At 37.6% G+C, this 15,982-nt stretch overlaps 1 protein-coding gene across 1 annotated transcript in view; it reads right to left on the bottom strand.

The window, feature by feature from the left end:
* Positions 1-12,616, bottom strand: part of Su(var)3-9 (Suppressor of variegation 3-9) — a 210,852-nt gene extending 198,236 nt beyond the window's left edge. The window contains exons 1-2 of the mRNA XM_090390180.1: positions 12,600-12,616; positions 12,345-12,458 (exon numbers count right to left, since the gene is read on the bottom strand). Of these exons, the coding sequence (XP_090246306.1) occupies positions 12,345-12,432 (88 nt within the window). The 5' untranslated portion in view covers positions 12,433-12,458; positions 12,600-12,616. The remainder of the gene's footprint in view (positions 1-12,344; positions 12,459-12,599) is intronic.
* Between the last annotated feature and the right edge of the window lie 3,366 nt (positions 12,617-15,982).

Here is a 15,982-nt window from a genome sequence, read left to right as displayed (position 1 = left end):
CTGTATGATGGGCAAATCATCTGGTAATGTCTCCATATCCTTTTGAATTTAATTCCCAGGCATCTACTCCTCTCTTTTTTCAAAGAAAGAGGGGGGGGGGAAGTATTTCATTACTGCACAACAAGCCTTTGTGAAATTTTAAGTGGGTATGCTTTTTTTTTTATAACTGAAATTACATAACTTTTATAACTAAAATACAGTAGCAAACTCAGAACATGCAAATTATCAGTTTTGGATAAATTTAGCCAAACATGAAATATCAAATTAAAACACAGATAAAGTGAGAATGAATTGTCAGCACAGCCATTAACATTTTGATAATTCTGTATAATCGACTTATTTTTAATCAACTATCATTTTATTCTTATTCTTTTATCCCTTGGGCAACTAATCAAAATTTTGGAAATGCAAAACTTTGCACCACAAAGTTACCAAAGCAATCACCTACAAAATCACTTTGCTAATATTCTATTTTTTAAAAAAAATACAATAACAAAGAAAAGAAAAATATAAAAGGAAACAAAATAGAGCATGGGATATTTTTTCATAATTTTAGGAATAAAATGTAAAGGCTTTTATAAAATCCACCCTTCCTTTCTCATGACTGAATTGCAAAACAGGGAAAAACTTGTTTATTTTTTTCCCAGTTTTTTTTAATATAAGAGCCTCTTCAAGTTTTTTGAAAGCAAGTGGCATCCAACCAATGGTACAAACTCACTTTCAAACCATGAAACAAAAATATCACCAATCAACCAAGTGCTGGAGCTATAACAGGTAGAGCTTTCGTGCTGATGTCCTTAAAATTTCAGGGACTCTACTTTTAACAAATGCACAACAGCTACAGCATATGATTTCCAGTCTTGTTTGTGCACATTAACACAGCAATTCTTTCTTTGTTAGTTTTCATGCCTGCTTTGTTGGGTGACTTTTTAATATCCAGTGACTTGTTGGGGAGAAATTTAGAGTAAAGGGCTGGTACATTTGTGAATTCACCATCTTGAATCACACTATGCAGAAATTCAAGAAACATTTCTGTTGCTGTAATGTCACCAAATGCAGAATCGCCTACAAGACCAACCTGGGATATCCCATGACAAGCCTTCCATCTCCAAAGCCACTGCTAGCAAAGTTCCTAATATCATTGGCAAAACCACATGAGCTGTCCTGGTAGACTGTCTGCAACTCTCACAGAACTTCATATTCAACTGGAATATTATTCTCAAGCTGTTTTCTTTTCCCTCTGCCCTTAGTGTAGAATTGCACAGCTTGTATATTAATCTGGGATTATAGCTACCCATATGCAGTACCTTGCATTTGTCAATGTTAAACTTCAACTGGCATTTCTCAGCAAATCTGCCTAATTTTGCTAGATCTTGTTGCAGTAGCTTATCTTGATTCTTGTCATTAACCACTCTGCCAACCTTTGCACATCATCTGCAAACTTAGATATTGTCTGATATACCTTCATCAACATCATTAATGAATATTGATGTACCAATGGGCCCAGCACCCAGAGCAGCTTAATGAAGAACAGTGTCCATTAATAATCAATCCGTCTCTTTCCACTCACCCATCCATCCCTTTATTCATAGCAGTAACTTCTCCTTAATGCCACACTGCTCCAATTTATACAAAATTCTTATATGTGCAACAGTATGAGATGCATCGCTAGGTCACATCGCTAGGAACCAACAAAAATATCACCTACTACCACTCATCCTGGAGGGAAAAATCGAAGGCAAGAAACGCCCAGGCAGACCGAAAATGGCATGGCTAGATAACATCAACACCTGGCTTCACATGACAACAGCACAAATTCTACACGCAGCGCTAGACAGAGAACAATATCAAAACGAAGTCGCAAACGCCATTCGGCAGCATTAAAGAAGAAGAAGTATGAGATGCTTTCCCGAAATCAAAGTACAGTGGATTCCGGTTATTTGGGCCACCGGTTAATCGGGGCAGCCGTTTATTTGGGGCAAATCTTAAAAAACAGAAACCAATCGAGAAAATAGCCAGGGTTTACTTTGCTTAATTGGGACAGCATGCTGTTTAATCGGGGCAGGAGACCGCAGCACTGGAGATTACCCTACAATTGTCTCTGACGGTACCACGTGGTTCGGTCGAAATTCTGGAGGTCACAACCATAAAACAGTTAGCAGTCACCTGTTTATTGGGCTTTTCTGTTAATGAAAACGGACAGTAAACTCAATCTTACTGAATTTGCAATAATACCGACAGCTGGAATTCTGTGGGTTATTATGGTGAAATGTGTTTACATTTCCATGAAATCTTCAATCATATAAAAAAATTAGTTTTCAGATCTTCTCTTCATTCCTATTTTTAAAGCTTTGTAACTCGTTACTCCGTTCTCACTTGCTCGTATCGTGTTACTTGCAATTTATGTGTGCCATGTTCTTTGTTATTAATTGCTTATCTTTTTACTGTTTTAAATTTTAATCCCAATCCACAAATGTCAGTGAACGGAAATGTCAACTAGTTGTATGTACTTATTATAGTACGTATTAATTATTCCGATTATCACGTATATTCTTCCGATTTTTAGTATCATTTAATTTTTTAATTGGTAAGGTAATAAAGGGTAAATTTGTGCTTAATATATCTTTGCTTGTGGATAATATTCCTCTATTTTCGCTAATTAGAATCGCTTTTTAATAGAATTAAAATTCAATTCACAAACGTGATCACAATGACCGGCACTTACTGCACATTGATAGTGAATGGTACTTTATTATGCTACCTATGAAATCACGTTACGATGGTGACTCCATCGTAACGTGATTTGATTGTATAGTGAACTATTTGTAAAGGTGGGGGGGGGGGGATACATTGTATTTTTAACTATTTACGTGAAACTTCGGATATTTGGGGCAGCCGCTTAATCGGGCCAAAATGCACTAGTCCCGGTGTGTCCCAAATAACCGGAATGGACTGTATATATGACAATTATATTTTGCATCCAATTCCTTTGTTATTGCATCAAACTATACAATCATACTGGTCAACAAGACCACCCCTTAACGAATCCATACTGTGATTGCAGTATGATTGCATTCCTTTCTAGATGGTCCTGCATTACTTCTTTAACCAGATGATCCATTATTTTCACTGGAACAGAATTTAAGCTAAGAAGTCTGTAATTACCAGTCACCCTTCGATCCCCTTTGTGAATTTGAGCTATACTGATACATCTCCAGTGCAGAGGGACATCCCCGAATCCAAAGATGGCCATAATTATGGCTTATGGCCAAAGGTTAGCCATAATTATGGCTAACGGTATGTTCACCTCCTTTGCTGCCCCCCCCTCCTCCCCCAAATATGATTGGATAGATTCCATTCATCCCAGGTGCCCCTTTTTTATGTTATGCGTCAACAATTTCTTTTCCACTTTCCTCTCAGTTATGGCAAAATCATTTAGCTTCCTATTAAATCTGGATGAACTTCTAGTATTCCCCACCTTAAAGAAGTCATCATATGGGAATGTAGAAGCAATGTACCTATTCAGTTTGTCAGCAACCTAAGCAGTATCGTCAACAGTTAAACCATTCACATCAAATGAACAAATGTGATTCAACGCTCTCCTTTACTGTTAATATAAACAAAGAAATCTTTGCTGCTTTACTCGGTATTCTTTGCCAGAGACTTCTCATAATTTCCCTCAGCTTGTCTTTGATAAATTTGAAGTAGTGATGAAGTCATCAAACGCAGCCATTGCAGGAATAACGGAAACATTGCATCACTCAGACTTAAGCGATGCTGAATTTGAATATGGAGAGTACAATGTATACAGGAAGGACAGACAGAACAGGAGAGGTGGAGGGTTATGCTCTTAGTTAAGAAGCATATTAAATCTAAGGCACTGCATCCAGTTGACATGGGTAATGAGTGCAATGATGAGTCAATTTGGAGTGAACCAAAATTTGGTGCAAAACCAAATTGAGAGTAGGAGTGTGTAATAGACCTAATGACTGTGACCAGTACACTAATAATACTTGCAGCAGAAAATAAAAGTGCATGGATACATAAAAATTAACAGATGAACAGAGCCTATGATAGATATAAATCAAGCCACAAAGGAGGTTAGGAAAGCTAAGACAGATTATGAGAAGTCTCTGGCAAAGAAAAACAGGAAAGAATTGTATGATTGAATTAACAGTAGAAAGGGGTTGAATCACATTGGGCCACTATGGGTTATGGGAGTCTATGGGTTAAGCCAGTGGTTTTCAACCTTTTTTTTTTTAATAACGGCACCCCTAAGTAATTTATTTTATTTTGCGGCACCTCTACTCAATTTTCTGCCTGTTAGATCTGATTCTCTCTCTCTCTATCTATAATAGGAACAATATATGAAAATATTTTATAAAGTCGGATTAAAGCCATCTGTATTAGATTGAACCTTACATCCGTGGTAATATTTTATTACAGAATTAGTAAAATAGGTTATGTTGGTAAAGGCCGAAAATATATTATTATAGATCTCTGTTAATTATGGGTGGGATACATTGAAAGGGACTTATCAAGGGGGTTAGCCCTTGATAAGTCCCTTTCAATGTATCCTATTCATCATCATCAGCCATTTTCAATCCACTGCAGGATGAAGGCCTCTCCAAACTGGCCATTCATTTACTACCCACAAACTCATGAATTTCATCTATCCATCTCCGCCTTTGTCTTCCAGGTTTTCTTCTAGCTCCTCTTGGATACCATTCTGTTATTTTCTTAGTCCATCTGTCATCATGTCTTCGAGCTATGTGTCCTGCCTAAGACCATTTTAGTTCTTTAGTTTCGATAAGAATGTCCTTTACTTGAGTTTGCTGCCTAATCCATGTGTTTCTCTTCTTATCTAACAGTCTGATTCCCAATATGATTCGTTCCATTCTTCACTGTGTAGTTCTCAGCTTCTCTTCCATTCTTTTGGTGAGTGCCCAAGTTTCACTTCCATAAGTCATGGTGGGGAGTATACATTGATTCATTATTTTATGTTTCAGACAAACTGGGATATTGCTCTTCAGTATGTGACTATATTTCCTGAATGCTATCCATCCAAAATTTATTCTTCTCTTGACTTCCAGCCATTTATCATTATTACAGCTAATAACTTGTCCCAGATAAGTATATGACTCCACCTTTTCAATTACTGCCCCTTCAATCATTATTTCCCTTTCTGTGGCATACTTGTTCATCATTACTTTTGTTTTAGCCATATTCATCATTAGTCCAAAATCCTTACTAACTGTGCATAACTGATTAAGACTTTCCTCTAATTCTTTGGGATCATGGCTTATGACCACAATGTCATCTGCAAATCGTAAATGGTTTAGGTACTCTCCGTTCACATTGACTCCTTTCTTCGACCAGTCTAATCTTCTGAAAGCTTCCTCAAGGGCAGCAGTAAACAGTTTCGGAGATATTGTGTCTCCTTGTTGAACTCCTTTCTCGATTTTAAATTTGCTACTGTCTTTGTCTAGTCTAATAAAGGAGGTAGCACTCTCATATATTTTCTTCAAAATCATAATATATGGGGTATCTATGCCTTGTCTTTCCAGTGCCCGAAACATTGCCTTATGCCGTATGGAGTCAAATGGTTTTTCATAATCCACAAATGCCAAGCATAATGGTGTTTTATATTCATTTGCTTTCTCCATTAGCTGTGATATTACGTGAAGGTGATCCATAGTTGAGAATCCTGTCCTAAAGCCAGCTTGCTCTTTCGGTTGATTCTCATCAAGTATTCTTTCTAATCTGTTAGTGATGACCCTTGTGAACAACTTGTAGATGTGGGATAACAAGCTAATTGGTCTATAATTTCCAATTTCTGATTTATCTCCTTTCTTATGCAGCAAAACTATGACTGCATTATTCCACTACTTAAGCGTCACACCTTTTCTAATGCATTTTGTGAAGAGCCTTGCCAGTTTTTGTGTTATGTCTCTTCCTCCCAATTTTAACAACTCTACAGTAACTTCATCTTCCCCCGGGGCTTTCCGATTCTTCATTTTCTTCAATGCATGTTCTACCTCATCAGGAAGAATATCGGGTATGTCGTATGTGTTGCTACTTTGCAATCCATCTTCCCCACTGCTGGTATCATTCCCTCGCTCCTTGTATAATTCTCTATAGTAGTCTTCTGCTATTTGAATTATACCTTCTCTGCTGTTTATAAGTACACCATCGCTATTCTTCAGTTTCAGTATCATTTGTCTTTCTGTATTACTGCTCATGGCTGCTGATTTAAATCCTTTGTTTTCCCAAAATGCTTGTTCTACTTTTCTTGTGTTAAATCTTCTTATGTCCTCTACGAGTCTCTTTCTAATGGCTTTGCATAACTCAGTATTCTCAATTTTCTCCCTGTCAGTGTTTTTCTTGCTCTTCATTTGTCGTCTTCGTTTCATCATGACAAGTGTTTCTTGACTAATTTTTTTCTTCTTTGGATTTCTGTTTCCCTATAGGTTTCTTGGGCTTTATCACTTTCAGAAAGTTGTAATATTCCTCGTCGATATCTTGGTCCTGAGCAGTCTGCAGAAGCTCAAACTTGTTCTTAAGTTCCAGTACATACTGCTTTTTCTCCTCCTCTGTTATCTCAAAGACCTTTGTATTATTTACTCAAGTCAGTTTTTTCCTTTCCTTTCCTACATCTATATCAAGTGTACATCTTACCATTCTGTGATCACTTCCAACATTTACCTTATTCAGGACGGTAACATCATTCACAATATATCTTCTGTTAGTGAGGATGAAGTCGATTTCATTAGTTGTTAATCCATTTGGACTCTTCCATGTCCACTTTCTGTTCACCCTTTTCTTGAAAAAAGTGTTCATTACTGACAGTCCTTGAGATTCTGCAAATTCCACAAGTCTTTCACCTCTTTTATTTCTTCACCAATTCCAAAATTTCCTATAGTTCCTCTTTCTGCGCGGTTTTGCCTTTTTCCAACCTTAGCATTGAAGTCCCACATAATAATAGTGTAGTGGGTTTTCTGCTCATCTAGAAGACTCTCAATTTCGGTGTACATTTCTTCAACCTCTTCATCATCATGGCTCGATGTTGGTGCATAAATCATTATAATCTTTAGCTTGTACCTCTTAGAAATCTTGAGTATTAGTCTTGACACCCTTGGTGATGTACTTTTTAATTCCAAAATGTTGTTTTTAAAATCTTTATGGACTAGAAACCCAACTCCACTTTCACTTCTTTCACTGTTTCCATTGGTGTACAGCAGATTTCCACTTGATAAACTTATAACTGATTCATTTCTTCTTCTTGTTTCAGCCAAACCGATGATATTCCAATTCACATTTTCTAATTCCTTTTCCAGCTCTAATATCCTGTATTCACCGATGAGTGATCGTACGTATCCTATTACCTATAATTAACAATTGGTATTGTATTATTATAATTACATGTATTGCTAATTATTATTCTTCACTAGGTTCAGCCACAGAGGCCAGTATAGGCTATTTTAGAGTTACCTGGTTGATTTAATCTACAAGTATAATTTGGTCTACATTTGTATGGTTTAGGTTTTATATTTTTTCGGCCTTTACCAACATAGCTAACTCAAAAACGATTATATAGCATATACCTATTTTGCTAAATCTATAATAATATATTTTCGGCCTTTACCAACATAACCTATTTTACTAATTCTATAATAATATATATATATATATATATATATATATATATACAGTGGATTCCGGTTATTTGGGCCACCGGTTAATCGGGGCAGCCGTTTATTTGGGGCAAATCTTAAAAAACAAAAACCAATGAAGAAAATAACCAGGGTTTACTTCGCTTAATTGGGACAAAATGCCGTTTAATCGGGGCAGGAAACCTCAGCACTGGAGATTACCCTACGATTGTCTCCGACCGTACTACGTAGTTCGGTCGGATTTCTGGAGGTCACAACCATAAAACAATAAAAACAATTAGCAATCACCTGTTTATTGGGCTTTTCTGTTAGTGAAATCTATCATAAACGGACAGTAAACTCGATCTTATTGAATTTGCGGTAATACCGACAGCTGGAATTCTGTGGGTTATTATGGTAAAATGTGTTTACACTTCCATGAACTCTTCAATCAAATAAAAAAATTAACTTTCAGATCTTCTCTTCATTCCTATTTTTAAAGCTTCGTAATTTGTTACTCCGTTCTCACTTACGCGTGTTGTGTTACTTGCAATTTGTGTGTGCCGTGTTCTTTGTTATTGATTGCTTATCTTTTTACTGTTTTAAATTTTAACCCCCACCCACAAATGTCAGTGAACAGAAATGTCAACTAGTTTAGTTAGTATGTACACATTATTACAGTACGTATTAATTCATCCGATTATCACGTATATTCTTCCGATTTTCACGTATCATTTAATTTTTTAATTGGTAAGGTAATAAAGAGTAAATTTGTGCTTAATATATCTTTACTTTTATAGCCTATGGATAATATTCCTCCTATTTTCGCTAATTAGAATCGCTGTTTAATAGAATTAAAATTCAATTCACAAACGTGATCACAATGACCGGCGCTTACTACACATCGTATAGTGAACGGAATTTTACTGTGGTGAATTCGTCGTAACGTGATTTGATTGTACAGTGAACCAATTTTAAAGGGGGGGGTGCACGTTGTATTTTTAACTATTTACGTGAGACTTCGGATAATTGGGGCAGCCGCTTAATCGGGCCAAAATGCACTAGTCCCGATGTGTCCTAAATAACCGGAATCGACTGTATATATATATATATATATATATATTTATTACAATAATATAATTATAAAAATTACATTTCATAATACAAATTATATATATACAGTATATAATTTTATTCTTTATATAGAGGTACTAAGTAAACATCAATTATAGATCACCAAAAAATTAAAAAGATACTGTACACCTTTTTATAATGAAATAAATATATAAATTAAAAAATAATAATAAGTTTAAGTAACTTAAACCCAAATTACATGACACTCCTGAAATGTTGTTGCAGCACCACAGTTGAAACCACTGGGTTAAGCACTGATGACCCTGCTCAGGTGACAAACTGAATAGGTATTTTGCATCTACATTCACACATGAGGAATTCTTTAGGGAAGGGGATTCTGGAAGTTTATCAGACTCTAACGAGGAGTGAAATGACTGTGATAACTAAAAGGAAAGTGGAGAAGAAATTGCTGATGATGGACATAAAAAATTACAAAATTTTTTACATTACAAAAGCAAAAGGTCTTCCTTTTATCCTTGACAGTAGTTATGTCTTTAAGTAAATCCCACATCAGTACACTGTGATCACTGCTACCCAGTGGTCTTTTATTAGCAGGTTCATAATGCATGAGGAATCGCTGCTGATAATCAGATCCAGAGTTTTGCTTCCTCTTGTTGCTTCTTTAACATCATACACTCAATTGCCAGATGTGAAAAGGCAGCTGGGGTGGATGGAATCTATCCAAGTGTATTAAGGGAAGTAGCAAAGCAGGTAAACAAACCCATAGCCATAATTATGAGAGCATCCTTGGATTCAAGGAAGGTCTCTATGGACTAGAGATGTGCAAATGTATTCCTAATTCATAAAAGGGGATCAACAAAAGGTGACATCAGTAATTAGACCTGTTAGCTCAACATTGTCTGTTCAAAGGAAAATAATGGAATCGCTGGTTCAAGAAGTAATGTAGGACCATCTGGACAGATATGCAATTGTACTGCAATCACAGCATGGATTTGTTAAGGGGCAGCCTTATCAAACCAATCTCATGAGCTACTCTAATGTAGTGACCAAGGAACTAGCTGGAAAAAATAATTTTGATATCATATACTTGGATTTCATAAAGGCTGTTCATACTGATGCACATAAAAGACTGCTGTACAAACTGGAGTAATGTAGCATTAAGGGCAAGTTACTGCTATGGATAAAAAGATATGAGGCGCCTCCGTAGCCAGGTGGGCAGGAGCAGCAGTGTGTAGCACACGCTTCTTGATTAGACCGGGGTTCGAGCCCGTCACCACCAAATACGGAGGATGCGGAAAGGTCAGGGAATCAAACAAACAAACAAAAAGATATGGTTAAGTGGAAGAAGACAGAGTGGTTATGAATGGTCACTGCTCTTCGTGGACTAATGTTATTAGCAGAGTTCCCAAGGGTTCAATGCTGGGTCCATTGTTTACAATTTTTTTAATGATATTGATGAAAGTATATTAGGCTTAATGTCTAAGTTTGCATATGATAAAAAGGTTGGCAGGTGGTTAATGACAGTCATCAGGGTGAAATACTGCAAAAAGATCTAGAAAAATTGGGTCGATGGGTTGAGAAATGGCAGTTGAAGTTAACACTGACAAATGCAAGGTACTACATATGGGTAGCAGCAACCCCAAAGTAACTTATTAACTGTGTGGTACTACACTCAGGGTAGTGAAGAATGAAAAAGAACTGGAGATAACTGTGCAGTCAGATATGAAATTCACTGAGCAGTGCAGAGAAGCTGCAAGGACAGCTCATGGGGTTTTGTCGAGGATATACAAAAACTTTGCTGGATAAGGAAGTGATTATCCCTTTGTATAAGACAATGGTTATGCTCCATCTTGAATACTGAATACAGTTCTGGAGGGCACACTTTAGGAAGGATGTAGATCTGCTGGAATGGGTGAAGAGAAGGGTAACCAGACCGGTGAAGGCAACAAAAGTTTTGGTGCTCTTACCTAGAAAGACTTCACTTCTGCAAATTACACCATCTGAAGGCTAAGTATCTGTGTGGAGATCTGATTGAGGTGTTTAAGGCCTTGAACGGATTGCATAAGCTAAATGTTAATGGCACTCCTTCACTTGCTCTGACTACACACGAGAGGGCATAAATTCAAGTTGAGGAAGAAGGGTAGCTGCAGAATAGATGTGTTTGTCTTCAGCCAGTGGGTGGTTGATTGTTGGAACAAGCTTCCATTTTTTGTTTTGGAAGTGGATGGGTTAAATAAATAAGGAAGAACTAGACAAATTCTTTGAGGGTACAGATGGGTGAACTCTGCAGGGTTTTTTTTTTTTTTTTTTAGCTGATGCTATATAAGCTTACTTTCTTGCTTCCTGTATCACTTGCTATTCATACTGGCGCCTCCGTAGCCAGGTGGGAAGGAGCAGCAGTGCGTAGCACACGCTTCTTGATTAGACCGGGGTTCGAGCCTGTCACCACCAAATACGGAGGATGTGGAAAGGTCAGGGAATGACCACCGCATATCCCGGAGCAATATGGCCTTAGTTGCTAATGCTCCTAAAAACCAAATAACAAACTAACAAACAAAAGCTATTAGTACTACTAACCTTCTTTGTTACTTGATTACAGATTAGTTTGTATCTACCATAAGCTTCTTAATCAACAGATAATTTATATTCATTCCATTCATTTTTCTTCTCAGATACAAGTCTCATCTGCCTGACATCTATTTAAGTCTAAGCCAGAATGGTATTTCTTAGTTGGTATGAAAATCTAGTAGCTTCTATGATTACATCCCCGAATGCTTCCCATTACAAAAGCAAAAGGTCTTCCCTTTACCCTTGACAGTAGTTATGTCTTTAAGTAAATCCCACATCAGTACACTGTGATCACTGCTACCCAGTGGTCTTTTATCTGCAGGTTCATAATGCATGAAAAATTGCTGCTGATAATCAGATCAAGAGTTTTGCTTCCTCTTCTTGCTTCTTTAACATGATGCACTCAATTGCCAGATGTGATGAAGGAATATCAACTACTTTCTGAACAAAAAACCCTCAAGAATCTTATTTCAGGTACTAATCAAATGATATTATGTCTAAACTATAGTTCTGGTTGTTTAGTTCTGAGTGCTTTATATAACTGTAGCATTTTTGAAAAGTGAAACCTCAATGATAAAGTGCTGTTCTGAATGTCACTTTTCTTGTAAGTGCCAATGGGTTATCAAGGATCCAGATACAATGACTTTTCATTTTGGACTTGTGTCACTTTGCTTTATAAGGTGCGATTATGTGGTTGGGTGAGTTGTTTATAACATCTCAATTGACTTGGAAGGTACCTACCATACCTTACGGGTCAGATTATCGGGTATTCCACTCTAAACCATAAAAAAATCTGCTTCGTTCACTCACATTTACCAGAGGTAAAAATCCTAATATATCACTGGGAAACGTAGCCTGATAAATCTCAGTATAGGAAGTACTGGGACTGTAAAATGATAGTTCTTTAATAAGCTGTCGTCCATAGCAACCTGGGAATGTTTATTCCAGGGCAAGCGGGCTATAATGAATCGAATATTTTTAACAATAATAAAAATATACATTCTGATATAATAATTATATACTACTTACCACACATAGAATTCGGCTGAAAATCAGAATGAAACGCCAGAGAGGAGGCCAGTGGATCATTTTCTGACTTATTTGAATGTATCGCCATGACTTGTGAACTAGACTTTTCCGCCGCTTGAGAAAATAAACAAATTAAAAATACTACAGCAAAACACCGATAAATACGCATACATGCATATCGTGCATCCACCTTATTTTCTTGATTTTAATCAGGAAAAGAATATATACAAAATATAAATACTCAAATCCACTCACCATAGTTGGCGCCATCCATTTCCTTCTACATATATATTCTAATTTGATTGGCTAAGGAAATCAATGGAAATTGGGCTAAGAGAAATAAAACGCCTAAACGGAGCCTACTGAATGTTTTAAGACTGTTTTTGTTGTTGAAAGTTTTGGCACAAGGGCTACAACGGCTATATGCCTTTCAAACTAATATAAGTTTCAGTCTGTAAGTTTTGTAGAGGTGAGAGAACTTCGTTATCTTCTTTAGAAAGCAGAAAAATTCATCCAGGTCGCTTCATTTCCCAAGATGTGCTTCAATAACTGCAGGGGCTCACATCTGGTGAGTATGAGCTTGGCACACCCAGTGTTTTGAGCTGGATATCATCATTCTTCCCTTTCTTGGTGATTCCTCTCTCTCTCTCTCTCTCTCTCTCTCTCTCTCTCTGTCTCTCTCTCTTTCAGTGTAACTTGGAACTTTTTTTTTGGCTGGTGCACCATAAGCCTCAGGCTTCCTTGCACCATATGTCTAATAATAATAATATTGTTATAGGTTCCTATAAACTTCCATAAGATTGGAATGATTCTAGCCTTTCCTGCTAATAAAAGGGGCAGTCAAGTCAAATATCTTTTACTGAGAGAATATTATGGCAATGAATACACTGTGGAGGGCCTTCCTTTCTGAGAAAGTAAAGATAAGTTATATGAGGGTGTCCAATGTGTTCTTGCAAGAACTACTTCTTCTTTTCTTACATTTCTGGTGCTGGAGATCCAAAAGGCCGGTTGGGTCTTAATTTCTATAAGTTTATAACTATAAGTTTATGACGTTTTTGTGGCACGAAAACCTTTTTCTCCCACAGACCCATTTTGATTAGTAGATTCACTGGTGCACCTCCAAAGTAATATATAATTTTGGACATTTTTCCCAAAAATAAAACAAAAATTACTGACCCCTCCCTCAAATTTTGCCTTTCCACATTTAAAATATACAGATTAAAAATATATACTTAAAAATTTATCAGCCTGTCAATCTGTACATAGTTCTACCCGGAAATCCATGGACCACAGAGAGTGTGACACTGATTTAGTTTACTTCAACGTGATCCCATGGATAACGCTGTGAATATCATATCGCTAACACTGAGTGGAAAATGGCTTAGGTTTTGGTTCTGTCAGAGAATGAAGAGGAAAGATACAGACAATTAAAAAAAAATAAGGAGCCAGTATGAAGAGAACCAGTCGTGCACGACATTCAATGACTTATAATACTCAAAGGTTTGGGTGTTTCATTCAACAATAAGCACACTACAGGATACACTCGCCTTATAGACATTTAATTGTTGTGATTAGCACAAGGAATCCAACTGTGACCTGAGTTGTGGAGGGTTGCTCTCACATAGATTCGTCCATTTATTCATCACTTTCATTTAAATCACACTAAACGTGACACCAGTGCCGAATTGAGGCACGGGCTAACAGGGTAATCGACCGGGGTGCCATTCTTACAGCGGCACCAGAAACGGAAGAGCAAGGGAAGTATTTTTTTTTATGAAATCTTAGCATAATACAATCCGAGGCTATAAAGTAATACTACTGCGTCTGAAATATTCCATGATATTCCTTGGAAGTGTTGCAATTATTGCCTCTAAACTGTTTCATTTTTTTTGTTTTTTTTTTTTCATTTTCAAACGCACAATATCGAACTTCCGTCGACATATTAGATTAGAAAAAAAGTTCGCCTTTGTTTCTAAGGAACGATAAAGCATATTTGGTCAAACAGTCCTTCCGAATGGACACAATGCCGATTATAGCTCTAGATCGCCGCCCTTAGGCAGATTTCTAGGATATGCAAAGGGGCGCCGAAATAATCTTTCTGTTCGGGGTGCCAGAATACCTTAGTCCGGCCCTGCATAACACAATATTGGTACATCAGTGATAAAATGATACAAAGAAGTAAATATTTACGATATCAGTAGTGAAACTAAATGCGTTGCAATTTCGTAAAGGGGCACCCTCTACTGTTAAACAACTAATCTAAACTAACCATTCCAGCTCCTCCAACCTTCAAGCAACACCCTGGGCAATATCACCCCTTACACCAGTGGTTTTCAACCGTTGTGGTTGAAAACTATGGACATAAGCAGATGGTCTGAAAATTTGGAGTGGAATGGTAAGGCGAAAAAAGTTTGCAGAAGGAAGGCAACCTCTGACAGCAGAGGTTGCCTTCCTTCCATAGAGTGAAAAGTGGGGGGATGTGGGATAAGGAAAGAAGACATACTCCAGTTAAAGGGAGATAGGGGATAAAGACACCCTTTATCACCTTCAGGAAAGGAAGAAAGGTTGTGAAGCCAGATGCCCCACAAAGTCAGGTCGCCTAGTGGCATGATCCCGCATTTGTCAAAGCCAGCAATAACTGTCCTTCCCATGGAGGAGTATTCAGGTAAGATGATGCTACCCTGATAGGGTCAGCAGATATCCCGCTCCTAGAAAGTAGAGGCGCCAGCAGTTGAGTGGCTCCCACACTAGACAACAGCCCAGTGTCAGCAATTAAATCTTCATCAGCCATGGGGAATCTATGGACATAAGCAGAGTTCCTCGCTGAGCAAGGGTTTTGAGTCACCTGAATGTATTAGAGGATGAGTTGAGGCACAGAGATTATTGAAGATTGAGGATTGTTTTCGATTCTTGTTTCCCATGTACAGAAGTCCTTCTGGGGGTGGTGGGTTTAGATGAATATTTCCTTGTATTAATGTAGATAGAGATTCCTGTTATGGCAGGATAAAGTTCAGTATCCTGTTGATGGTTTAGTTTGTTTGGTTCCGTTCAGAAGATGTTCTGTAAGTTGGGTTTGGGGTCCATTATAAAATAGCGGTAAGCTGATTAGCTTGCTCTAGGTGGGCTTGAAGCATTTCAAATACTGTCTGAGCAAAAGTAGTGAAGGCTTTGTAGTTAGTTTCGTCAGTGACGAGATGTTCCTGCCCGTGGGGCACATTTCTAGTTCTGGTAATTTGGAGACTTCTAAGTATATCATATAGAGACCAATCGTACATGAAGTAACTCTAGGCTTCGATTTCGCTGCAAGGGCAGAGAGGGGAATCGATGAGACCCAGGGCATGCAGCTTGGCTCGGAATTATCCATGACTGTTAAGGAAGAACAAGACGTGAAGGCTTGGTGAGTACCATGATGGGGGTTTAGGTGCAGTGATCATAACTTGTTGAAGGAATCTTTTAGTTGTCTTCCCTTTGGGTGTTTGCTCCCAAGATTGTTGCCGAGGTTGGAAGAGCCGGGAGGAAATCAGTTTCATTTCGTTTTTTGCAACATTAGTTAAATCAAGCGTTAACTCCAATATGGTGGTGTGGTATGCAAGGCCACGACTGATTATCTCCAAGTCCAGAGGAAGAGTACCTGCTAT

This window comes from Mastigoproctus giganteus, chromosome 2 (genome assembly GCF_048544385.1).
Source record: "Mastigoproctus giganteus isolate SK-2022 chromosome 2, ASM4854438v1, whole genome shotgun sequence".
Lineage (NCBI taxonomy): Eukaryota > Metazoa > Arthropoda > Arachnida > Uropygi > Thelyphonidae > Mastigoproctus > Mastigoproctus giganteus.
Note: the sequence above shows the minus strand (reverse complement) of the source record. Positions and strands in the feature narration are given on the sequence as shown.